The 24215-nt window shown below is 38.4% G+C and overlaps 1 protein-coding gene across 1 annotated transcript; it reads left to right on the forward strand.

The window, feature by feature from the left end:
- The first annotated feature begins 6654 nt into the window (after positions 1 to 6654).
- Positions 6655 to 7578, forward strand: LOC136209722 (RING-H2 finger protein ATL70-like). Its single transcript, XM_066001292.1, has one exon. The coding sequence runs from the start codon at positions 6769 to 6771 to the stop codon at positions 7285 to 7287; it is 519 nt and encodes a 172-aa protein (XP_065857364.1). The 5' UTR covers positions 6655 to 6768; the 3' UTR covers positions 7288 to 7578.
- The last annotated feature ends 16637 nt before the right edge of the window (positions 7579 to 24215 follow it).

Consider the following 24215-nt stretch of genomic DNA (forward strand, 5'->3'; position numbering starts at 1 on the left):
CAATAAAACCCTTCAACTTTAGCACGTGTGTGCTAATAGAAGTCCCGGCTTGCATCGTAGTGCTGTATAGCGCCTTTGTTGTCAAGTATATTTCCTGACGAGCTTGATCTTGGAACATCCTTTTGAGTTGATCCATGATCTCAAAGGCGTGCTGCTCCATGAACTGTTTCTGAAGATCATGAACCATGGTACCCAGCATAATGCATGACACATCTCTGTCATCCTTAACATGTCGGTCGTACCCCGCTATTTGATCAGCGGTTACGCCCCGACCTGCATGACAAGCTGCTGGTAAGGCATCAGTCAGCACATATTCCTTCGACTCGTGTCTAAGAACTATTTGCAAGTTCCTGGACTAGTCAAGGAAATTAGTCCCTGAAAGCTTTTCCTTTTCCAGGAGTGGTCTGAGTGAGTTGTTGCTTGTTGCAGCCATTTAATTTTCTTTTTGTGTAATTTTGATGTGGAGTTTAATCTACGTGGAAAAATTACATTAGAGTTAGAATAAAGGGCTTAAGCCAAAGATCAAATTAATAATCCATTTTAATTCGTTATTGGTGATATTTATTTGGCTGTCTTGACCAAGATCCACAATCCATCAATAATCGACCGAGCTAGGGCTCCGCCGTCGACCATTGACGATTTGGTAGGATAAACTATCCAATCCTCCGCAAGGACTCTTAGTTTGATGGGCTTTGTGACACTTAGCCTATTTGTGCTTAGGGCCCGCTCTGAGCTAATGCTACCCACGTTGAGTCCAACCACCATACACGCGTTAGCCATACCGAAGTATCCTAACCCTCGACGGCCCACTAATTACTACAGCATACCTGCTAGGGCACGTCATACACTGTAGCACTACCTGGGAGGAAGAGGTGTGAATCTGGAAAGCACTTTTAAACGACTCAATATTTCATTATCCGGATTAATTAAGTGATACGGCTTTAACATATAATTATCACGGGTGATGATCTGGTGATCGTTGCTACTTATATTTCATGTTATACTAAGCAATTGTATCATCAAAATAAACGTAGAGACTATATGGGCCTTATAATACATCCTAGTGAAACTAGATATACTATCTAATCTCCACGGGATTGCTTCAAGTCTCCTTGGGCTCCCACCATGGGCTTGGACCATCTGGGCTTCTTCACGACCAATTACAATTTTATGAATAGAATCTATTCTAAAATTACATTAATGAAAGAATGGCACGCAGGCCATATTTCCCAAAATAAATTAAATTACAAACCGACTTTAATTTAGGGCCCATAGAACTCTATAACACATTGCTGCATGGTAAGACATATAAATATAATGCATGATCATGACATTCCAAAATCATCTAATAAAGTTAAGGCCCATAAAGGCCCATAAAGGCCCAAATGGTTAACATCCATTTGTATGCAAAATTACAATTTCGCTCCCACTGAATTCTAGGGTCGTCACATATCTAAAATTTAGCCCTCCCAATTTAAACCGGTGTCACGGTCAATTGGGCCAATTTTACAAATTAACCATATTCAATTTTTACACAAATTATCAATTCGATTAAAAATTAAATATGCATGCCAAACAAAAACATTTTAATACCAATTATTATTTTTTTTATTCAAAACACGTTTAATAAATTAAACGGTATTAGGGCCCTGATTTTATTAAAATACCCATGAAAAATTTTAAAACTTTAAATCAGTCCCTATAATCTAAATTTAGACCCAAAACGGATCCGAAACAGCAACGGGATTGCTGTCCATGGACAGCAGCCCCGTGGCTGCTGTCTGGCGGACAGCAGCAGTGCTGCTGTCCGCCCAACAGTAGTCGCGGGGCTGCTGTTCGCGGACAGCAGTCCCGTGACTGCTGTTCGGTGTCCGAAACTATTTTTTTTTTCTGTTTAATAAAAAAAACGCTGCTGTATTTTTTTTTATTTAAATTATTTAAAATAATTTCAGAACCAAACAAAACACAATACAGACAGAAATAAAATATGAAAACTTCCTAGATCAATTTCTACACGAGGAATTTAATAGGAAATTTCAAAAATTTGATTTGGAAAAATAATAAAACCAAATCATATTAATTTTTCAATCAATCAAAACGGACTAAACCATGGCTCTGATACCACTGTTAGGGATTATTGCCAGTTAATCAACTGTAGCACAGCGGAATTGCGGTTTAAAATTTATTTCTAATCCCTTTAATTTGATCTTTGTCCGTTAGCCATTGATTGAATAAAACCTTTTGATCCGTTTAGAGATATAAACATACCCGGACTGTCTCTTATAGAGACGGCTGAAGAATCCACAAGGTAGTAAGATCTCCGTAGTCAGGTGCACGAACAGCTATTGAGTCAGAACCGGTGCTAGCCGAAGAACGGAGGATGAACTGGAGGAATTATGTAATTAGCCAATAAAATCACAATCCACTTTCATGAATCAGTGGCCGCCCAAATTCATTGCTTTCAAAACAATTAGTTGTTGGCCGAATATGTTGTAGTTAATTAGGTTAGATTTAGGTTTTAGGCTTTTATTATATACAGTGTAGTTATTCCTAAACCTAATTGGTTTAGGGTTAATTGGTTAATTACAAAACTAATCTAATCCTAACATAATCACTTAAATAAATACCAATAATATTTATTCTATGCAATTAGTTATAATTAGATTAAATTTAATCACCCCAATTAAATAAATAGCACTAATTAATAAATTGACGTATTAGTTTGATTAATTATTCACGAATGTAATTTCATTAATTTACAAATTAATTAATTACATCCCGTAAACTAATTAACCAATTAAATACTCAACGCCTAAATCCATTAATCAATTACATTGATACAAAGTATCAATTAATCGATCAATTAACCACCAATTAATTACCTTGACATTTTACCGTCAACCAATTAATTAATCTCATCCCTCCAGTGTACCGTTCTATAAGTTCTAACTCAGATGTTCAATGTGCACGATCCTATGGGACTGTCCTTAGCTAGCAGTGGGCTCATGGCCCACAGACAGTAAGTGGGTTCTAGCAAACCATTACCGCCCCTAACCAATACAGCTATTTCAGCAGTCTAAAGATGCAGAGATCCTGTAGTTATCTCTTAACTTCTTTTACCATTTGATATCTATATTATAAACTAGAGGCATGGCGGCTGTCATCCTCTCTGATGTTTATGATATTTCTTGATCTTAAGTAGATTAATGAATCAGATAAGTAAACTACTTATCAGGGTGTGGCCACACACTTATCAATCTCACTTATCAAGTGGCCTGTGATATCATCTCACTATTATGTGAGTGGTAATTCCATCACTTCACTATCAATACTAATGTGTTCACCTGTTCACCCAATCATACCCGTATTTGGCATCCTGTTACAGACCTGTTAGGCGTATGTCAAAGTGAACCGGCTCCCACATTGATATTATAATGAAATCTAGTCTGAAGACAGTTAGAGACCTACTTAAGAAAACTAATGACACAACCACCATGTAGTTTTCTCGGGCGGATCGATCCAGTCACATGTATACAACATGTACCCATATTCACAACTGACTTATCAAGTGCTATGGCTAGTATCAATTGCTACCATACAGTCGTCGAATATACAAGACTGTGGTCCTAATCATTCCCATGATAGAATATACTTGGGATATGGTTTTATGATTATCAATCAATGGATTCTCTATTCATATTATAGCACAAGATATAAATGAACTAGATTAATGCCTTTATTAATATGACACAAATACATTTTATAAGAACCAATGCCTATGAACTAGGGCACACCAACATGGAGAGGTAGTCTCGGTTTACAGTCTTCATTATGATGGGGTGTTTGATCGTGGGATTGCAGAAGCCAATGCACTTAGACATACCTTAGTGTGGCTATCAATGCTATATATTGACCAAGTCGTGGTGGAGATGAACGCACAAGTGATCGTACACAAGCTACAGTCGAGTTTACAGGATATCTCTAATCTAGGGGTATTATTCAGGAATGTAAGGATCTCTTAGCTCAAAACGTAAATTTTCATATTGTTTTTGTTCTTAGGTTAGCGAATGAAGTCGCTCATGCAATTGCAAAACATGCTTTATCTTATGCTAATTGTTATTATTCGGCCTCTATACCTGTTTAGTTAGAGCCTATTCTATGTAAAAAATTATATTCCGTGATTGAATAAATCGAAGCATTTTTTTCTTAAAAAAAATGTATTTACATTTCTCCAAAAATATTAGGGTAATTAATTTATTAGTCCCTATATTTTGACAAAACACACTATTTAGTCCCTGTATTTTCAAAAATACATGGTAAGGTCCCTAACCTTTTTCTCAGTGAACTGTTTAGTCCTTCCATATGTTTGTTAGATTTTTTACCGTTTATGAATTCGGAAATGACTAAATTACTCTTTACTATTTGCCTTCAAACTTCAGAAGAGGAAATCAAGTTTAGAAGAAGAAGCTATTTGTATGGAGAACAAGAAAAAGAACAGACCTAATGCTTACGAATTTGAACGATTAAGAAGAAAATCAAGAAGAAAAACACTCAAAGTTGATTTCAGATGCATTAGAGTTTAAAGGAAAGGAAAAGAAGAACGCAAATCCAATTTGACTAACAGAATCTTCATGGGAGTCTAACGGCAGGGACTAAACAGTTGACCGAGAAAAATGTTAGGGACTAAACAGTTCATCGAGAAAAACTTTAGAGACTTTACCGTGTGTTTTTTAAAATACAGGGACTAAACAGTGTGTTTTGTCAAAATATAGGGACTAATAAATTAATTACCCAAAATATTAAAATAACATTTGGAACTTATCCCACAATATATTAATAATTAGGTATCAACTACTTACACCGACCCTCTCCTTTAATTTTTGCCAAAGAAAAATTAATTAATTAATTAATTAAATAATTAAATTCAACTATCAATTTCTTGATAATGCATTGATCGTGCATTGCACATAAAAAAGAATTGAATTTTAAGATCTATGATATGCTTTTTATTAGTTGAAATATTAATTATTTATTTTTACAATATGATATGAGAAACCGTTGACCTTTATTTATGTCACGGTGTAAAGACAAAGACCCATTAATACTCAAATAAATATGGAAATAATAATAATGTATATCACATGTAATTAGAGGTAAATTACACCTATGGTCCCTCAACTTGTTCTTATTTTCCTTAGGCTTAATAGACACCCAACCCTCTAAACTTATAACTTTTTTTCACCTGGCCCCCTCAACTTATGGGACAACCTCTCAACCCCCTCAACTCTCCAAAAACATCACATACAACCCTTTACACTCATATGTTCGGTTAAAATATTGACCCGTGTAGAAAACGGGCTTGACTGTTGACCACACCAATGCCACATGTCACTTTTTTATTAAATTTTTCCAAGTGATTTCACCTCGACGACCACTACCGCCAACCTCAGCACCTCGATAAGGCTGCGACGACAAACATCGACAACACCTCGCATACAATAATCACTTGGAAAAATTTAATAAAAAAAATGACACGTGGCATTGGTGTGGTCAACAGTCAAACACGTTTTCTACACGGGTCAATATTTTGACCGAACATAGGGGTGTAAGGGGCTGTATATGATGTTTTTGGAAAGTTGAGGGGGTTGAGAGGTTGTCCCCTAAGTTGAGGGGGCCAGGTGAAAAAAAGTTACAAGTTTAGGGGGTTGGATGTCTGTTAAACCTTTTCCTTATCATCTCTAAACTTTAAAACCAGATATTATAATTACATTTTACTAACGTAATAACCAAATTAAAAATGACGGTTGACATTCTTAAAATGAAAATACTGAAGAATTAAAGTTCTTTAAAATTACATTTACGATGGAATCACTGTTTTTTTTTATCGTTAGCTGTCTAAGCAATCACTTTCTCTGTCCTAACCGAACAATACCTAAATAACGTTAACATGAAATAAAAATTGAAGAATTAAAGTTACTTAAAATATCATTTTCATTTGCTCTATATTGGAGGGTCAATGACGAATACAAAATTGGTCCACTAGGAGGGCTATTTTACACCTATGTGCGTTTTCTTTTTTTGCTAAATTAAATTCGCTCATTTTTTTGCTTATATATCATCTGAGTGGTTCAGAACCAATTTTTTCATATAATTATAAACTTCTTAAATTTAAACTAGATTTGGGCTACAAATGTAAGACTGAACCGTTTTGAACAGAAAATTAACCCTCTATCATATATTAATCAAGTTAGAATTTGTAATTAAATACGAAATCAATGAGTTAATTGAACACCCCGAACCTTAATTTGTCGGAAACAGGGGCCGAAACCATCAATAGTAGAGATGGTTCCGACGGCATGCCCCCCCAATCCCCCTCATTTCCGCCCCTATGGAGGGTTACCTGCTATTGGAGCAGTCGTCTTGATCAACGGTTAAAATGATCCTTATATTAGTAAAGTACAAATAAAGAATCATAATGTTCGATTTTGAAGTCCAAGGACCATAATGAAAGAATAACAAAGTTAAGGGACCTAACTGTAATTTACCATATATATTTGCATCATTTTCTAATTCTTTCTCTTTCATTTTACTTAAAGCCTAAAACCCATCTTTTCTCTTAATAAAAACTCCACCACTTCTCTATTTTCTATTACCGTTGACTTTTGAAAACTCATCAAGGCATGAACTTCAACGCCCAAATTCTCCATTTTTTGGGTATATCTAAACATCCATGGCTATTTCAAATTCAAATTCTTTGTTGAAGAAGAAATGAATAACACACAAGGATTCGGAGGAGGAACCGGAGGATTTCTCGGAGCAGAAAACATCGGAGGATTTGGCTACGGAATCGGTGTTTCCATCGGTATTCTGTTACTAATCACGACGATAACATTAGCTTCATATTTCTGTTCAAGAAATCAACAAGCATCAGTGACGGATCACCGACGGAATGTGGCTGAAGAACCGTCGGAGTTGCAAGATATTGTGGTGGATAATGGGATAGATGAGGCTACTTTAAAGAGTTATCCTAAATTGTTATATTCGGAGGCGAAATTTCGGAAGATAGATACGTCAACGGCGAGTTGTTGCTCGATTTGCTTGGCGGATTATAAGAATTCTGATATGCTTCGGCTTTTGCCGGAATGTGGTCATCTTTTTCATCTTAAGTGTGTTGATCCGTGGCTTCGGAAACATCCTACTTGTCCGGTTTGTAGAACTTCTCCTTTGCCTACTCCTCTTTCTACTCCTCTTGCTGAAGTGGTTCCATTGGCCACGAGAAGAGATTGATCCCGGATTCACTGATAGGAAGTGCTTTCTGATGGTCTATCGTGATTTATGGATTAAATTGAAATTTTTTGGGTATTTTTACATAAAAAAAATTAAAGCCTCGTACATAATTTCCATCAATTTTCGGCGACCAGGGGGTGCTCAAACCCCCTAACTCTCCCATGTATCCATCCCTGTGACCAGTGGATGCTCAAACTCTCCTAGCCGCGTTCGGGTTAGGTGTGTTAATTTTTGAATTTATAGTTAATTAGTTGTAAATAAACCACATTTTCATATGGATCAGCTAGCTATATTGTATGTGATTTCTTTGAATTATTCTTTTGTTGAAGTTATTAATAATCATGAACATCTGGAAATTTTAAGTTTGTGCATATTATGATCGACATAAAATATTTTTTATATATTTTAAGACTCATCAAATCGTAATTGATATGGAATTCCCTAGACAGTCGTAAGTCTCAGACTTGTTGTTAAATGTCAGAGATTAATATAATATAATAAGTTTAAACTTTTAGTTCAATTTGTTCCATGATATGGTATCAGTGCCTATTGGACCAAACAATTGAGGGTTCGAGTCCTGACAATCTTATTAATTTGTGAAATTAAAAGCACATTGTGCGATGGGTCTGTATTGTACAACTGGAAGCTAGCCAGATGGCATTTGCGTTGCGGAGGTGTGCCAGAGGTTAATATAAAATAAAATACTCGAGGGATATCTAAGAAAGTCAGGGTTGGCAGACTCTTAGTCAGTGATAGATCCAGAAAGGCGGATTGACAAATTGAAAAGTCTACCACTTTATATAAGTTCGGGCACGAATGTATCACTCTAAGAGCAATTCGCAATTTTAACAAATTAATGGAGACGCCTCAATTACTAGAGTAAAAGTTTAGAGGTCTTAGAGTCTAAAAAGTTACTGGACTAGGCGACTTGCTTGAGTTTTTTTTTTTCCGCAGATGGGAATGGAAGGCGCGTGGCTGGGAACGAGGGCAACTTTTTTGCTTGAATTGTCAGCGATGGTGTTATCTGCAATTTAAATAAAAGAAATAGGAAGAGAAACAAAGCGTGAATAAAAATTGAAAATAACCCATCGTGGGAACCATTAACCATTAGAAAATATTTTTATTGAATAGTTCGTTCTTACGGGGAGTTGTTTAGAAAAGATGATATGGTATTGAGAGTTTAAAACTCTCCGACCACTAAACTTGCTTTAAGCAATTTTAGGAGATTGATAGACTATTTTAAACAAATTCAGATAATTAACAAGTGACTTTATGGGTTAACGAGATACACTTTTATAAGTTTAAAGAACAAATTTACTTTTTGAGCTAAGTTAAACGCAACATGATAGATTAAAGCTTTTAAATAACATATATAACATATATTAAAACATATCTCGGATCCGTTGTCACCTTTGCCCGTTTTCAAAAGTGAAAAGTCCGAGCGAAAACTTTTTTATGTAAATATTTATGTCATTTCGTTATATAAGAAAAGCTTAATACATCATTTGTCTCCTGAATTTGTCCAAAAACTTGATTGGCCCCCTGAACTTTCAAAGTACTCTGATAGCTTCTTCAATTTGCATAACATGTTTAGTTAGCCCTCTAAACTTGCAAAAAATATAATCAATTGATCACTTGGTCATAAAAATATAAGTTAAATGCGGAAGATGTATTCCACGCATCTTAGAATGTTATTACATAATTCAAAAATAGATTAAAAATGAAGTTATTACTTACTCAACTATAAAACTTGTCTTCTCTAATATTAGAACCGTATACTCCGGTTTTTGTCGTTTTACTTTTTTTAAGACTCGTGCAATATATCTTCCACATTTAACTTTTTTTTTTTGGTACCGAGTGATTAATTGATTATATTTTTTGCAAGTTCAGGGGGCTAACTGCACATTTTATGCAAGTTGAGGAGACTATCAAAAAACTTTGAAAGTTCAGGGGTCAATCGAGCTTTTTGAACAAGTTCAGAAGGCAAATGATGTATAAGCATGTAAGAAAATTGCAAAATTACAACATGAAAAGTTAGGTATAAAATTTTATAGGCCCCGTCTAATACATAATCCATATAAGTAAGAAAAAAATTGGGTTAATACACAAATTTGCCCTTGTGTTTTCTCGGAAAAACAGATTTGCCTTTAAATCAAATAAACCCATAAAACTATCCCTGAATTTTCCATAAACCTGCAATTATACCCTAATATGACGGAGTGCTAAACGACGATGACATCAAACCTTCTTATCTCCAGAAAAACTTCAGAAAAGAACAACCAATCATAAACAGAAAAAAATATGCACATTTAATTTCGATGAAAAGCAAGTTAGAAGAACAGATTGGTCAAAATTCATTTTCATAAAAGCTCAATCAACCTAATAAAATGGCGTCTAAACCTCCTAATTAATCCAAAAGCAATAGCAATAGAAAACAATAAGAAACCAAATGAATTTTGATTGTCGTCATCCAATTTTTTTGGAGACAAAAAAGTTTGATGTCATCGCCGTTTAGCAGCTCCGTCAGATTAGGGTATAATTGTAGATTTATGGAAAATTCAGGAATAGTTTTGTGGGTTTATTTGATTTAAGGGTAAATCTGTTTTTCTGCGAAAACACAAGGACAAATATGTATATTAACCTAAAAAATTAGAAAGAGCAAAACAATACCTTAAATATACAACTATAACAAACAACAAAACACTTGTAATTCAATCTTCATCATTAACATTTTTTCAGATTTTTTTAGATCCGATTTTTCTTTTTTCAACCACATAGATCTAATCACCTACAGTAAAGAAAACATCGTTTCCGTTCTTTACAAATGAAAATTTCATAAATACGAGACGGAATTAACTGTATATTATATTCTTTTTCAAAGGTCTTCAGATCGGAAGAATTCTGCATTAATGGAAAAACAAGAGATTGAACCGTTGATCCTCAACTGCTGGGGTTATTACAGTTGGCTTCCAATTTTATAGGGTTCACATGCTATAATTAAGGCTTAATATATCATTTACTCTCAACTCGTCTAAAAAACTTGATTGGCCCTTAAATTTTTAAAGTGTCCCGATAGCTTGCTGACTTTGCATAAAATGTTCAGTTAACCTCCTGAACTTGCGTAAAATGTAATCAATTGATCACTCAGTCGCAAAAAAGTAAGTTAAATGTGAAATATGTATTGTACGAGTCTTAAAAAAAGTAAAACGACCAAAACCAGGGTATACAATTCTAATATTAGAGAAGACAAGTTTTATAATTGAGTAAGTAATAACTTCATTTTTAATCTATTTTTGAACATTTTATGCAAGTTCAGGGGGTTAATTGAACATTTTATGTAAATTTTGAAGGCTATCGAGACACTTTGAAAATTTAGGGAGCCAATCAATTTTTTTTATAGATAAATTCACCTAATGATGTATTAAACCTATAATTAACAATTAAAGTCAAATTCTAGGTAGCTATACCATATTTGAAATAAGTGTGTCTGGAAAATATAAAAATAAATCTCATGCTTTAATCGATTTGAAAAAACAATTTATGTGGTTTAAAAATTTGTAAATATGGATTATTGTTACTGTTTTAATACATATATCCATATATCAAATAAACACATAAATGTGTTCCTATATTTTTCAAATAACACCATAAATGACCTAATTTAACAGATTTAGCTTATTTAAGTTAACACCGTTAATGTAGTCATCACACCACTGACATGGTACCAATTAACATGTTACACATCATTAAATCTAATTTTAAATCCTAATAAAAATTAAAAATTATAACACATGGATCTATGAACTTGTCCTCCTTCCACAGATCGCGGGAAATTCGCATTCTTTATTGCCTTCATTGTCACCTTTCAATCGTTGCGGCCTAACCTTCATGTTGTAACGCGAATCTTCAAGCAATGGAAATCTTAGCTACAGCTCCTTCAAGCTGTTTCTTTGCTTCTTCTGCGCAATCCTTCAATCAAATCTTTTGCCTCCTTGAGGGCCAAGCTTGTCCGGCCCCGTTTGAAGAATCTCCTCCGGTCAACGTTGAGCTGATGGTCTTCGAGGTAGAAACTCGTACCGAGCAGACTCCGGCAGAGGTATTTTTGAATGTTTTTAAAATTCATATATGAGTATTGTTTAATTTGGATGAAAGTAAATTTCTCTTGAGGTAATTTGATTCAATTTAGGATTTTGACTGCTAATTTGATCATGTTCAAGTTTTTTTCCCCAGAATTTTGGTGATTGCTTTATAAGTGCTTTTAATTGCTTATTTAGTGCAGAATTTATATGCTAATTGGTTTGAAACATCTTCTCCTCCACAACCGGTGCAGCATCAGCGGCTCCGGGAGCAACAACCACCACCGCAGCAGGGGTAAAAGCAGCAGCGGATAAATTTGTGTGTTTATTTGATATAGGAATATATGTGCTAAAACGGACAAATACAAGGACAAATATATGTATTAACCCAAATAAAATTAATAATATAGAGTAAGTATTAGAGCTGAAAAAATAATAATTATATATATATATATATATATATCTCTCTCTCTCTCTCTCTCTCTCTCTTGCCTAGGGCTTCATGGTGAAGCGGGTTCGGGATCGCTCGAGGGAGAGGGGGGCGGCGGGTGGCGGATCTGGGGGGGGAGCAAGGCGTGGATGGGCGGCGCGGCCATGTTGAGGGGTGCGGGATGGGTATGGGAGGGATGGAGGGGGGTGGGCGCGCGAGGGATCCGGGGATGGGTGGGGATTCGGGAGGCGCGGCTGGGGGATCGGGGGTGGTGAGGGCCGAGGGTGAGGCGAGGGGTGCGGCAGGGGGCCAGGAGGTGGGCGGCTGGGATTTTGCGGGCCAAGGGGTGGCTAGGGGCGCAGCGCCTGCGGATCTTGGGCGGGAGATCTGGGCAGGGGGTAAGGCACCGCCGCTCGGCTGGAGTGCCGAGGGGGCTGGGCGGGGGGTGCCAGGCGCTGGGTGGAGTGTGCTCGGGGGGCTTAGGGCAGGCTTTGCCGAGCAGGGGGTTGGGGGCGGCGCAGGCTGTGCCGAGCAGGGGGCTGGGGGCGGCGCAGGCTGTACCGAGCAGGGGGCTGGAGATGTCGGGAGTTGTGCTGGGCAGGGTGTCGGCGCTGGGGCAGGCACTGTGGGCAGTTCCCCGGGCAGTGCCGGGCAGGCTAGGGCGACGGCTGGGGGCCAGGAGGCAGTAGGTCAGGGGAACGCAGTTTCTCCTAGATCTAGGGTTATTGTTAATGGGATTGGGAAAAGTTCTTGGAAAGACACTGTTATGGGAGTAGTAGAGGAGGAACCTTGTATGGAGGAGGTGATGGTGGTAGGGGAATCCGAGGATCTGTACTCGGATTCTGATGATGAGGAGGGTATCCAAGATGATCCTCTTTGTCCTATGATCAGACTCTCTTCAGCCGAGAAGAGGGGGCTTAGAGAGAAATGGAAGGTTTCCCTAATTGTTACGGTGCTTGGGAAGCGAATTAGCTTTAACTATTTTGCCCAAAGGATCCAAGCCCAGTGGGCAAGGAAAGGGAAAGTCAGTATTACTGACCTGGAGAATGACTACTATGTCATTAAATTCACCAGGGTTGAGGATTATAATGATGTGATTAAGGGAGGCCTATATATTATTTCCAACCATGTTTTGGCCTTAAGGCCTTGGGTCCCTAATTTTAATCCTCACGATTGTTCTGTTAACAGGATTTTTACTTAGGTTAGGTTCCCGGGCCTTCCCATTGAGTATTATAGCGAAAAGTTCCTCAGCAAGATTGGGGGTCTGGTTGGAAAGGTCCACCACGTGGACAAAACTACGGTGGGAGCTATTAGGGGCAAGTTTGCTAGGGTTTGTGTTGATGTTGATCTTGCTAAACCTTTGTTATCAAAATTCTGTGTTCAAAACAAGGTGTTCTTTATCGAGTATGAAGGGTTACATAACATTTGTTATGATTGTGGCATGTATGGTCATTCTCAGGAGGGATGCCCGAAAAGGGAGAAGGTTGTAAAGGAGATTGTGGTGGATGGTGTGGATAGATCTGAAGTGAGCCAGGGGAATGGTGGGAATTTTGGGCCATGGATGGTGGCAAAAAGGACTAATAGACGAAGAACACAAGCTTTAGTTGGGCAGAATCGTCCTCCTGATGTTAGCATTAACTTGAAGGCCTCCTCTGCTAAACCTCTTGTTCTTCCCAATATCAAAGAGAAACATATCTCTAATGCTAGGGAGGAGCCTGGAGCCGGTTCAGCTTTCACGCCAGGATCTAGGTTTGGGGCCCTGTTGATGGAGGAAGTTCATGATCCTGACCAAGGGGATGTTCAAAGCATGCAGGGTTTGGAGTCGGTTGAACCAGCTGAAAGGGTGGTTGAATCTGTTAATCCCCTCTTTGTGTCTAAAGACGAAGCCCAGGGGGGGTCACTGGCCGTGCCTGGCCAGAGTATGAAGAAGATTAATGAGGTTAGTATTCCTATTCTGTGTGGTGATCCTGGGAATGGGAAATCAATGGGAGTTATTAGAACTAGTTTGAAAAAGCAGATTAAGGGTAAACAGAAAAGTATCCAAAATACTTTGGGCTTACCAGAGAAGAGAGGGCCGGCAGGTACCTCGGCGAGGCTCTCAGGAGCCCCTAGCAAATACCTGGCTTAAGGGTGTGGGTGCGGTCAGTTTTCCTCCTTTCTATGGATTTGTTGTGTTGGAATGTTAGGGGTGCGGCTAGCAAGGCTACCCGTGTCCATATTAATGATCTTATTAAACAGTTTAATCCTTCTTGTTTCGCTTTATTGGAAACTAAGATTAGTGGAGATAAGGCAGATGAGGTGGTTAAGAAGTTTAAAAACTGGAACTGTGTTAGATCGGAGGCAACTGGCCGGGCTGGTGGGATTTGGCTTTTCTAGAGGCCAGATCGGGTTCATTTCGATATTATTTGCATGGATAAGCAGTTTATTCACTGTAAAGTGAGTGTCCCCGGTAATGTTCCTTTTTTGATTACCCTTGTGTATGCTGACCCTATCTTAGCTAATCGAAAACGGCTTTGGGAGGTTCTTTACTCTATGAGTGTCAACATTTCTGAGCCCTGGTTCGTGGTGGGTGACTTTAATGATATCGCCTTTATGAGTGATCAAAGAGGGGGTTCCAATCATTATGTTAATCGCTGCCTTCATCACAAGAATAGTATGGATTTATGTGGGCTGTCCGATCTGGGGGCTTCTGGTCATAGGTTCACTTGGAAGCGTAACAGTACCTTTGTTCGTTTGATAAGGTCTACGCTAATGTTTCAGCTCAGACTTCTTTCCCTGAGAGTTCTGTGTTAAATCTCCCGTTCCGTCATTCGGATCATTGTCCTATTTTATTTAGGCTTTTGAGAGGTAACCGCCCTAGGGGAGAGAGACCGTTCCGGTATCAGTTGGCTTGGGAGTCCCATCCTAAGTTCAAGGATTTCGTTCATGAGAATTGGAAACCTCATTCGAATGTCCTTCAAGCTGCGGAAGGGTTCAGGAGTAATGTGCTGGGGTGGAATAGAAATGTCTTTGGGCATATTATTAGAAGGAAGAACAAGTTATTAAATAGGATGGAGGGCATTCAGCGTAGGTTGGAGGTGAGGTTTGATCACAGTTTGGATGGCCTCCTCAGAACCCTTCAGAAGGAGCTCGAAGCTGTGCTCAGGCAGGAGGAGCTTCTCTGGTTTCAGAAATCTAGGAAGTCCTGGATTAAAGATGGGGATCGGAATACCAGATACTTCCATCTTTCTACCATGATCAGGAGGCAGAGGAATAGAATTGATGCCATTAAGGACTCTAATGGTAATTGGGCGTATGAAGATGAGGAGATTCGGAAATTGGCCCTGGAGTTCTATAAGGATCTGTTTAAAGAGGAACCGGTCCAACTGGAGAGGGCTCACTCTGTCGCTACCTTTCCTCTGATTAGTGTGGAAAGCAGTCAGGATGCCTTTAAACCTATATCCCGTAAAGAGATAGACCAAGCCATTTTCAGTATTGGGGCTTCTAAAGCTCCTGGGATTGATGGTCTGCCTGCTGGCTTTTACCATAAACATTGGGAAGTTGTGAAGGATGGTATATATAATTTTGTCATAGGTTTGTGTTTAATGGTTCTCAGGATATTGAGATGGTGAATAGAACCCTTCTGGTTTTGATTCCTAAAATTGATAAGCCTACTTCCTTTTTGCATATGAGACCTATCAGTCTTTGTAATGTTCTTTATAAGACGGTTACAAAGATTGTGGCTAATAGAATCCGTGGCATTCTTCCTGCGATCATTTGTCAGAATCAGGGTAGTTTTGTGCCCGGTAGACAAATGATGGACAATGTGGTGATTGCCCAAGAGATGGTCCACACTATGAAGATTAGGAAGGGGAAGAAAGGCATTGTGGCTCTGAAGCTGGATCTGGAGAAGGCCTATGATCGTATCAACTGGAATTTCCTGATGGAGAGTTTGGAGAGAGCTAGGATCCCGGACAACTGGAGAAGGATAATTAAGGTATGTATCTCTTCTCCTATGTTTCAAGTTATGGTTAATGGGGATATGTCGGAGGAGTTCTCCCCGGGCCGGGGTATCCGTCAGGGTGATCCTATGAGTCCCTTCCTTTTCGTTATTGCTATGGAGAGGTTATCGCACCTGATTCAAGATGCAATTGATAATGGGAGTTTCCACCCGATAGCTATCAATAGCTTCTGTCCCCAGGTGACTCACTTATTCTTTACAGACGATGTCCTTATCTTCCTGGAAGGTAATGCGGAGCAGTTGAGTATTATTATGGATATTCTTGATTGCTTTTGTTCGGCCTCTGGGCAGAAACTTAATATCCAGAAATCCAAAATGATGTGCTCTAAGAATATGAATCCGAGAGTCTGTAAAAGGTTAAGTGATCTCTCTGGTATTCCTCTTACTAATTCTCTTGGAAAGTATCTGGGCATTACCCTCCACAGTGAGAGAGTTTCTAAAGTTTCCTTTAAAGATACTTTGGACAAAGCTAATATGAAGTGTGCCACATGGAAAGCCAAGACTCTTTCTCTCGCTGGCCGCCTCACGTTAATTCAATCAGTTAATTGTGCAGCTCCCAATCACATTATGCAGGTGTTGAGCGATTTCCGCAAGTGCACGGTATACGCTTGTAGTAATAAAAGATATCGATCCCACAGGGAACGTTTTTTAACAAAACTTATTTTGAATCGGTTAAATTTACTTTAAGGTTTATAATATGGAAAATCGTTTAATCGGTTTTGGTTTTGAAATTGCTAGAATGAGAATTAGATTTAGAGTATGAAAATGTTAGAAAATACTCTGATTTAAGAATGAATTTGCAAGATAGGAACGTTTAGTACTTTTTAGAAAAGTAAACGGATGTATTTGTTTGCATTAAGCAAAGAAAACAACTTTAAACTTTGTATGAATTATAAAGATGAAATAAATGACGGAACCTCTAATTAATTGGCTTTGAACGTGATAAAAACCCTTTCGGGACATAGTTGCCCTTAATCAAATTAAAACTCTTTCGAGATATAGTAATTTGCCTAAGTGTTCAACAAAGTTTCCTTGTAAAGATTTTGAATTAAATACGTTTTAATGAAAACACCAGCAATCACTTTAGTGGATTGGTTACCATAAGTGCTGCATAAAGATCTATCGAATAGAACAGACTTTATTAGATGAAATATAAATTGATACAAGTTTACAGAGAATTATGGAGCATGGAAACATTTCGACGGCGTGCAAGTGAACGGGTTGTCAATCCTTTCCTTGGGTTTCGTTAGAGTTTGCCAGACTCAGGGCGGATCCTCTACTCAATCTTTCTCGCTGTAACTTCGTAATAGGGATACGATCGGCCTCTACCAAAATGAAAACTAAACTGGAACAATGTCTAAACGCTACTAAACTTGTTATTATTGAGTAAACAATGTGTGTACAGCATATTGCTTTTTACAGAATCGAAATCTAACTTCTGAATCACTTGATTCGGAATTTCTGCATAAATTCTATACTAACCTCTTTTTCTAACTCTCTCAACATTGTTTTCAACTCTCCATCAACTCTTTATTTATAGATGCTGAAGAGTCGTGATTGAAGTGTCGTGTCCACTGTGAAGGATCGTATCCGTTGCGAAAGATCGTCTTTATCCACCCGAACGATCGCGTTTCGTTGAAAACGAAAGTGTGTAACTATGCCTCTAAAAACTCCTGCTCGTACCGAGAATTATCAAATTCACTACCGAGAATGGGGGAGCATCAATTGTACTTCAAACGGAAGGAAGGAAAATCTGACGAACGCGTGTCGCGACCGTGAAAAGGGGAAGCCGCGGTCGCGGCACGGAGCTTTTTTGGTTTTTTCAGCTTTCGTTCGTGTCCTCGACTTGGTGTTATTAATTTTCGTCGTCTTCGACTCCTTTTGTAGGCTTTTTCTTCTATTTTTGAGCTCTTTTTACTCCTATTTGGATTTTACCAAATATTTATGTACCTTGCATGAAAGAAACATATTCGAGAGTAAAAGTATTCTAAACAGATATAAACAGCACGAATTCGTAGCAATATTGATGTAATTATTGATGATATATTAGGTATATTTTGGGCTTAACAAATCTCCACACTTAATCTTTTGCTAGTCCCGAGCAAAATTTCTCTGAATTTACTCTTTAACTAATCTCTTTATGAAAATAAAACATATATCTCTGTATTACCTTTTGAATTAGTTAAGCCGAAAAGACTAACTTTGCATGGCAAATTTATATGCAAAATATCAAACTAACTTAGTATAAATACGATATATCATTCGTCTTGTATTTCCAATTTTGAATTGAAGCATTCGGGACAATATAAGCACGCATGTTATTGAGTTTTTCATCTCAAGGCATTTCAAAGCACAAAATTTCTTTTCCCAATCCTAAACTAATATATAAGATATATTATATTTTTATAAGTACTTGATTGTAATTTATTTGCTTGGTTACGCCCGAAATAAGGGTGGTTTCAACCGTAACCTTATACGTATATTTTTTTACTTTGTGTTTGCTTAAGAGGTATCGACTATGCCATGGGTGGACGCAATCGTTACTTTAAACTTATACATGTTTATTATTATTTTTTAAACATTCCTTCCATACCTCGATTGTGATAAGGGTGGTCGCAACCGTGGCCAAAAGTAAACGGTACTTAATTTTCTTCCCTTTCATACCTCGATTGTGATAAGGTTGGTCTCAATCGTGGCCAAAAGTTAAGAATTTTAACTAATTGATTAATTAATATGAATTATAATATTGTAACTTGGGAAAAAGAAAGATAGCACATTCATCCTATATTGACTTAAAATTCAACATGTATTATGGCTAAAGTTTCCTTAAAAACTTCAATTGGTGTTAATGTAAGACGAAATCAAACCGAGCTAAAATTGTTAGTTCAATTTAATGCCTATAAACCTAATTGAAAACTTAAAATAAGATTTATTCTATCATGAATTTCATGATATAAAATAGAGATTGAATAAAGAATTTTTTACTTAAATACATTCACTCGAGACAATTTTACTTAAAATCGTATCGGAGATTTGTGAAAAATTTGAAAAATAATATTGCCCGTATAGAAATATATTATTTCTAACGATAATGATAACCTAAACAAATAAATCATAAAAACTTATGATTAATTTTCTAAAAATATATGAAAATGTTAAGTTATGTGTTGCATTTACATGAATATCATTCGTTGCATTTGTTATTTGTTTGCAAAATAATATCTTTGTTGCATTTATTCGTATTTGTGTAGAAATTGATATAGGTATGTCTCCTCCCACACTTAAATTGGACCATGTCCTCATTGGTGCAAAAATAATGGAGAAAACATAGAATACGAAATAAGGCATACGAAACAAAGATTGAAATTGAGCAAATGGAACTGTTAGACGAGGTGTCGCGGCCTAATCTCCCGGGCGGACCGGGGGGTGGACACCTCATGGCGACGTAAGCGGTGATTGGCGCCGAAAGCAACCAATCGTGGAATCAAGCTGCTCGGCAGGACCGGAGCTCGGAGTATGGAAGAGTCGCCACCCACGAATGGGAAAATGAACACCGATCCCTTGCGGGAGACCGGTGAGGGTTCGGGAAACTTAGGTACGAGCCGAGAAGGCTAGCTCCTTTCCGGAGAAAGGCTACTAGGCACCCCGACATCGCCCGGTTATGAACCACCGGCCTCCTACTCAGCGTGTTAGGCGATAACAGACTAATCGCATATTTCTTTAAGTTTAAAATTCATTTGAAACCTTTTCTTTCTCGTTTTGAAAACCGTTTTGAGCATATATTATTGAAAAGCCACTTTAGTAAAGAATCACCCACTTTGCATAAATTTATAAAAGAGAGAGAGGGGGAGAAGGAAGAATTGATTTATTTACAACGTGATTTATGCTTCGTGTTACATACTAACTCTAAACTAAGCTCACTTCCCAAAAAAGATTTTATTTACATGGTTCGTACCTTAATCGCCGTTGGAACGATTTAGGTACGTTTCAAAACCCCGTTTAATGAAGTTCACACGAATCGCCGTTGGAACGACTTGAGCGTTTGAAAACGTTGAGATAAAAACCTTTAATAAGAAAACGTGGTTAGGCATACAAGTCAATTTATTTTGTACAAATCATTTAAGAAAGCAATTCAAAACTCTATTATTCGCAATGAAAATGATTTTAATTACAAGGTTCGCTTAATCCGTCGTTGGAACGAATTAAGGTTTTAAAACGTGATATTTTGGAGAGGATTTAAAATGTCAAGAAAACATTATTTATACTTTAAGAGCATCTAGAAAAGCTTTGATTTAAACCAACCAATTAAACTCTTTTTTTTGTGATTTATTTTCCCTTTTTTTACTCCATTGAACCATACTTGAATATGATAACAACAAATAATAAATTGAATCCCAAACTCACCCAATCAAAACATTTGAAAGAATGTGTATATAAGTAAGAAAATAGAGTAAATATACATATATATATATATATATAGGTATATACAAAACAAGGATAATGATACTCATTAAAATAAGATAAAGGACATAATACAAATTAGTAGATAAAAATAATAATGACAATGCTATCATATACAATATACTTTTATTCACAACAAATGTACAAATAATGAACTAAGTGAGTAGGAAAATAACTTTTAACCCAAAATAATTTTTACATAATGAATATATAGAAGATAACCCCCCAAAATGCCAAATGGGTCTAATTCAAATGAATGGAAAAGAAAAATCTACATGTATACGTATACTTTTATTAAATCAAATTAATGGAAAATAATTTATAAACACAATAAATGACAATATGTACAAAGTATTTAAAAATAACTTGAAAATAAATATTACATAAATATACATATACATACAAAGGATTAAAAGCTTAAAAGTTGAGAAAGAGGGACCAAAACAGCATTTTTTACGTTCCAGCAGATTTACCGACGGAAAATCCGTCGGTAAACAACAATCAGTGACAGAAAATGGAAAATTACAGAACTGCTCCAACTGTTTCCAGATTTATTCAAAAGCTTTAAATTAAGTCTAATTCAATCGTTTTGGATTTTCGAACTACCAAAAATGGATCATAGTCTATAACGGAAGTTCCTAAAACGACGTTTTTATTTTAAAACGTTATTCGGAAATATCTTTTCAAAAACTTATAACTACAACGTTTTTAATACCCGAACTACCTTTTAATCGGATCACGGTTCGTATTGGGATATTAGAACGAGGTTTTTATTTTAAAAAAAACAAAACCGAACGTTTATCTAATACGAGACAAAAATTAAATAAATACAAAGAATTAAATAAATAAATAACTAAATAACTAAATAAATAAAATCATAACATAAAAATAAATAAAGGAAAAGAAATAAATTAAATAAAATAAAACGAGTCTAGTCCTCGGATAATACCTCAAGTTCGGTATTGACGGTCAAAGTCGGTTGATCCCGCGAATCGTGTTTTTCCGGTGTTTTTTGGTAAAAGTTTAACTTTTAGGAAATTTGGAATTTTTAGAAAAAAAAATGTTTTTTTCCCAAAAAAAGTAGATTTTCTCTCTCTAAAAATGTCTAGAGTGAGAAGCTCCACCCAAAAATCCTCCCCTTTCCTCCTTGGGATCCGTGCCTTAAATAGGCAAAGGATCCCGTCAACTTTGGGCGACGCCCAAGTAAAATTGGGCGTCGCCCAAAGGGGGTTGGGCGTTCGCCCAACGTCGTTGGGCGTGCGCCCAACTGACGTTGGGCGTTCGCCCAACGATCGTTGGGCGTCCGCCCGACGTTGTTGGGCGCTCGCCCTGCGGCCGCCGGGCGCGCTCACCCGGCAGCCATCGGGCGTGCGCCCAACGCCGTCGGGCGCGTGTTCCGCGATGTTGGGCTTGCGCGCCCAACGGCCGTCGAGCGTGCGCCTTGCGCTGCCGGACGTGCGTCCAACTGACGTCGAACATGCATCGGCTGCCGCTAGGCGCTCGCACGACGTCGTTGAGCACTCGCGAGCCGTCCTCTTGACGACCGCGGCTCCATTAACTCTTCCCTTCTTATTACATATTTTGTGCGTTTTAGAACTTCCGGAATCAACCGCTTCAACTGTCTTGTTTACAGGTTTTCGTCACAGGTCCTCCGACTCGGTGTCTACAGTTGCCCCTACTTTTCTATTTTGACAGTGATGTGTGTGTTTTGAAAACGTTTTTTGCTAACGCAACACATGAAAATGTAAAACATATAAAAGTAAAAGACACGTAAAGAGTAGGAGGAAGAATACCTGACCTTTGCACTGCGTGTTCGGGCGTCATTGTCGATTCTTTCCGTGCTTGCCTTTGAATCGGCTGCCGGTGGATGTTCCTCTTACGGACCCTAGCCTAAGCTGACTGTGGGTAAAATTGGCTCGAAAGCAACCTCGGTCGTGGACCGTAAGTAAGATGGCTAAAAAGCTACCTCGGTCGTGAACCGTAGGTAAGATAGCTAAAGAGCTACCTCGGTCGTGAACCGTAGGTAAGATGGCTAAAAAGATACCTCGGTCGTGAACCGTAGGTAAGATGGCTAAACAGCTACCTCGGTCGTGAACCATAGGTAAGATGGCTAAAGAGCTACCTCGATCGTGAAGCGTAGGTAAGATGGCTAAAAAGCTACCTCGGTCGTGAACCGTAGGTAAGATGGCTAAAGAGCTACCTCGGTCGTGAACCGTAGGTAAGATGGCTAAAAAGCTACCTCGGTCGTGAACCGTAGGTGAGATGGCTAAAAAGCTACCTCGGTCGTGAACCGTAGGTAAGATGGCTAAAAAGCTACCTCGGTCGTGAACCGTAGGTAAGATGGCTAAAATGCTACCTCGGTCGTGAACCGTAGGTGAGATGGCTAAAAAGCTACCTCGGTCGTGAACCGTAGGTAAGATGGCTAAAGAGCTACCTCGGTCGTGAACCGTAGGTAAGATGGCTAAAAAGCTACCTCGGTCGTGAACCGTAGGTGAGATGGCTAAAAAGCTACCTCGATCGTGAACCGTAGGTCAGATGGCTAAAAAGCTACCTCGGTCGTGAACCGTAGGTAAGATGGCTAAAAAGCTACCTCAGTCGTGAACCGTAGGTAAGATGGCTAAAAAGCTACCTCGGTCGTGAACCGTAGGTAAGATGGCTAAAGAGCTACCTCGGTCGTGAACCGTAGGTAAGATGGCTAAAAAGCTACCTCGGTCGTGAACCGTAGGTAAGATGGCTCGAAAGCTACCTCGATCGTGGACCGTAGGTAAGATGGCTCAAGGGCAAAAGGTTCTTTCTAACGATCCTAAATTCTAACGTAGGCGGGTAAAGCGACTCTCCCTAGCAACCCTGGTCTTTAAATCGTAGGCGGGTAAAGTGGCTCTCTCTAACAATCCTGGTTATCGACTGCGAGCGTGTAGTGATGCTTGTAGATGGGTGGACGTAGCCTAATCCATGGATGCGTGTAACTACCTAAGTGTGTGTATGTCGGTGACTGCGCGTGTGTTTGAATGTATGTAAGCGTGGCCTATGCATTTTGCTTTGTGCGGATGTATGGACATGTGTGTATGCAAACTATGTATGTGTGGATGAGATGGTTGAATGGATTCTCTTTTCATAGGTTGGGGGATTTTTGTAGCTTAACATCGAGAAATGATGTTTCAGGCCATACCCAAGGTGTGCAGGGATGAGGGCAATGATAAGTTTGAAACCGAAGGTTGTAAGGATGGGTATTTGGTGTTGATGAGCTTGTGCCAAGGGGCTCTCGCCTTTAACCAAAGATTGACGTATTCGTTTCTTCCCTAATTTTTTGCTTGAGCCGCCCTTTTCGGGTTTTCAACTCAACGGGATCTCTCTGATATTCTCTATCTCTCCTTTTGCATGAACCGCCCCTAGGGGTTTTCAATTCATTTTTTCTATATCTCACAGATTTTTCTCTATCTCTCCTTTTGCTTGGATCGCCTCTTTTGAGGTTTTCAATCCATCTCTTTTTGTTCAATTTTTCTTTCTTGATCGTAAATGATACCAGATAGCCCAGGGGGTTCATATCTACGGACCGCTTCTATGCTGAGCATTTGGCGATGAGTTCATGCCTGATGCCTTTGTTAATGGAGAAGCTTCCGGAGCGAGATGGACGGTGATCTGATTGCATGGTCATGCCCCCGATTGAAGTTACCGTCTTGGCGTGGGTTAGAAATTGATACGAGCGTATGCCCCTGCCCACTCGAGGTGAGATTTCACGTGCGCTGAAGCTAGGGATACCGCCGTAGGAGGAGAGACGCTTCGGTCGAAGTTTGACTCTTGAGAGGACCACATAGGAGCGGAGGAACCAGACTTCATGGAGCACGAGAGAGAGGAATAGTCTCTTCTTTAGTTTTTCTCTTTTTTTTTTTTAGATTTTGGATTGGTTCATGGGTGTCGAGGCGACTTTAGTTGAGATGGGGTGTCTATTGATGCGGGAGTT

This window comes from Euphorbia lathyris, chromosome 10, assembly GCF_963576675.1.
Source record: "Euphorbia lathyris chromosome 10, ddEupLath1.1, whole genome shotgun sequence".
NCBI classification, from domain to species: domain Eukaryota; kingdom Viridiplantae; phylum Streptophyta; class Magnoliopsida; order Malpighiales; family Euphorbiaceae; genus Euphorbia; species Euphorbia lathyris.

Excerpts from the sequence above, each read along its gene's own strand:
- LOC136209722 (XM_066001292.1), top strand. The coding sequence starts at position 6,769 with ATGAATAACACACAAGGATTCGGAGGAGGAACCGGAGGATTTCTCGGA.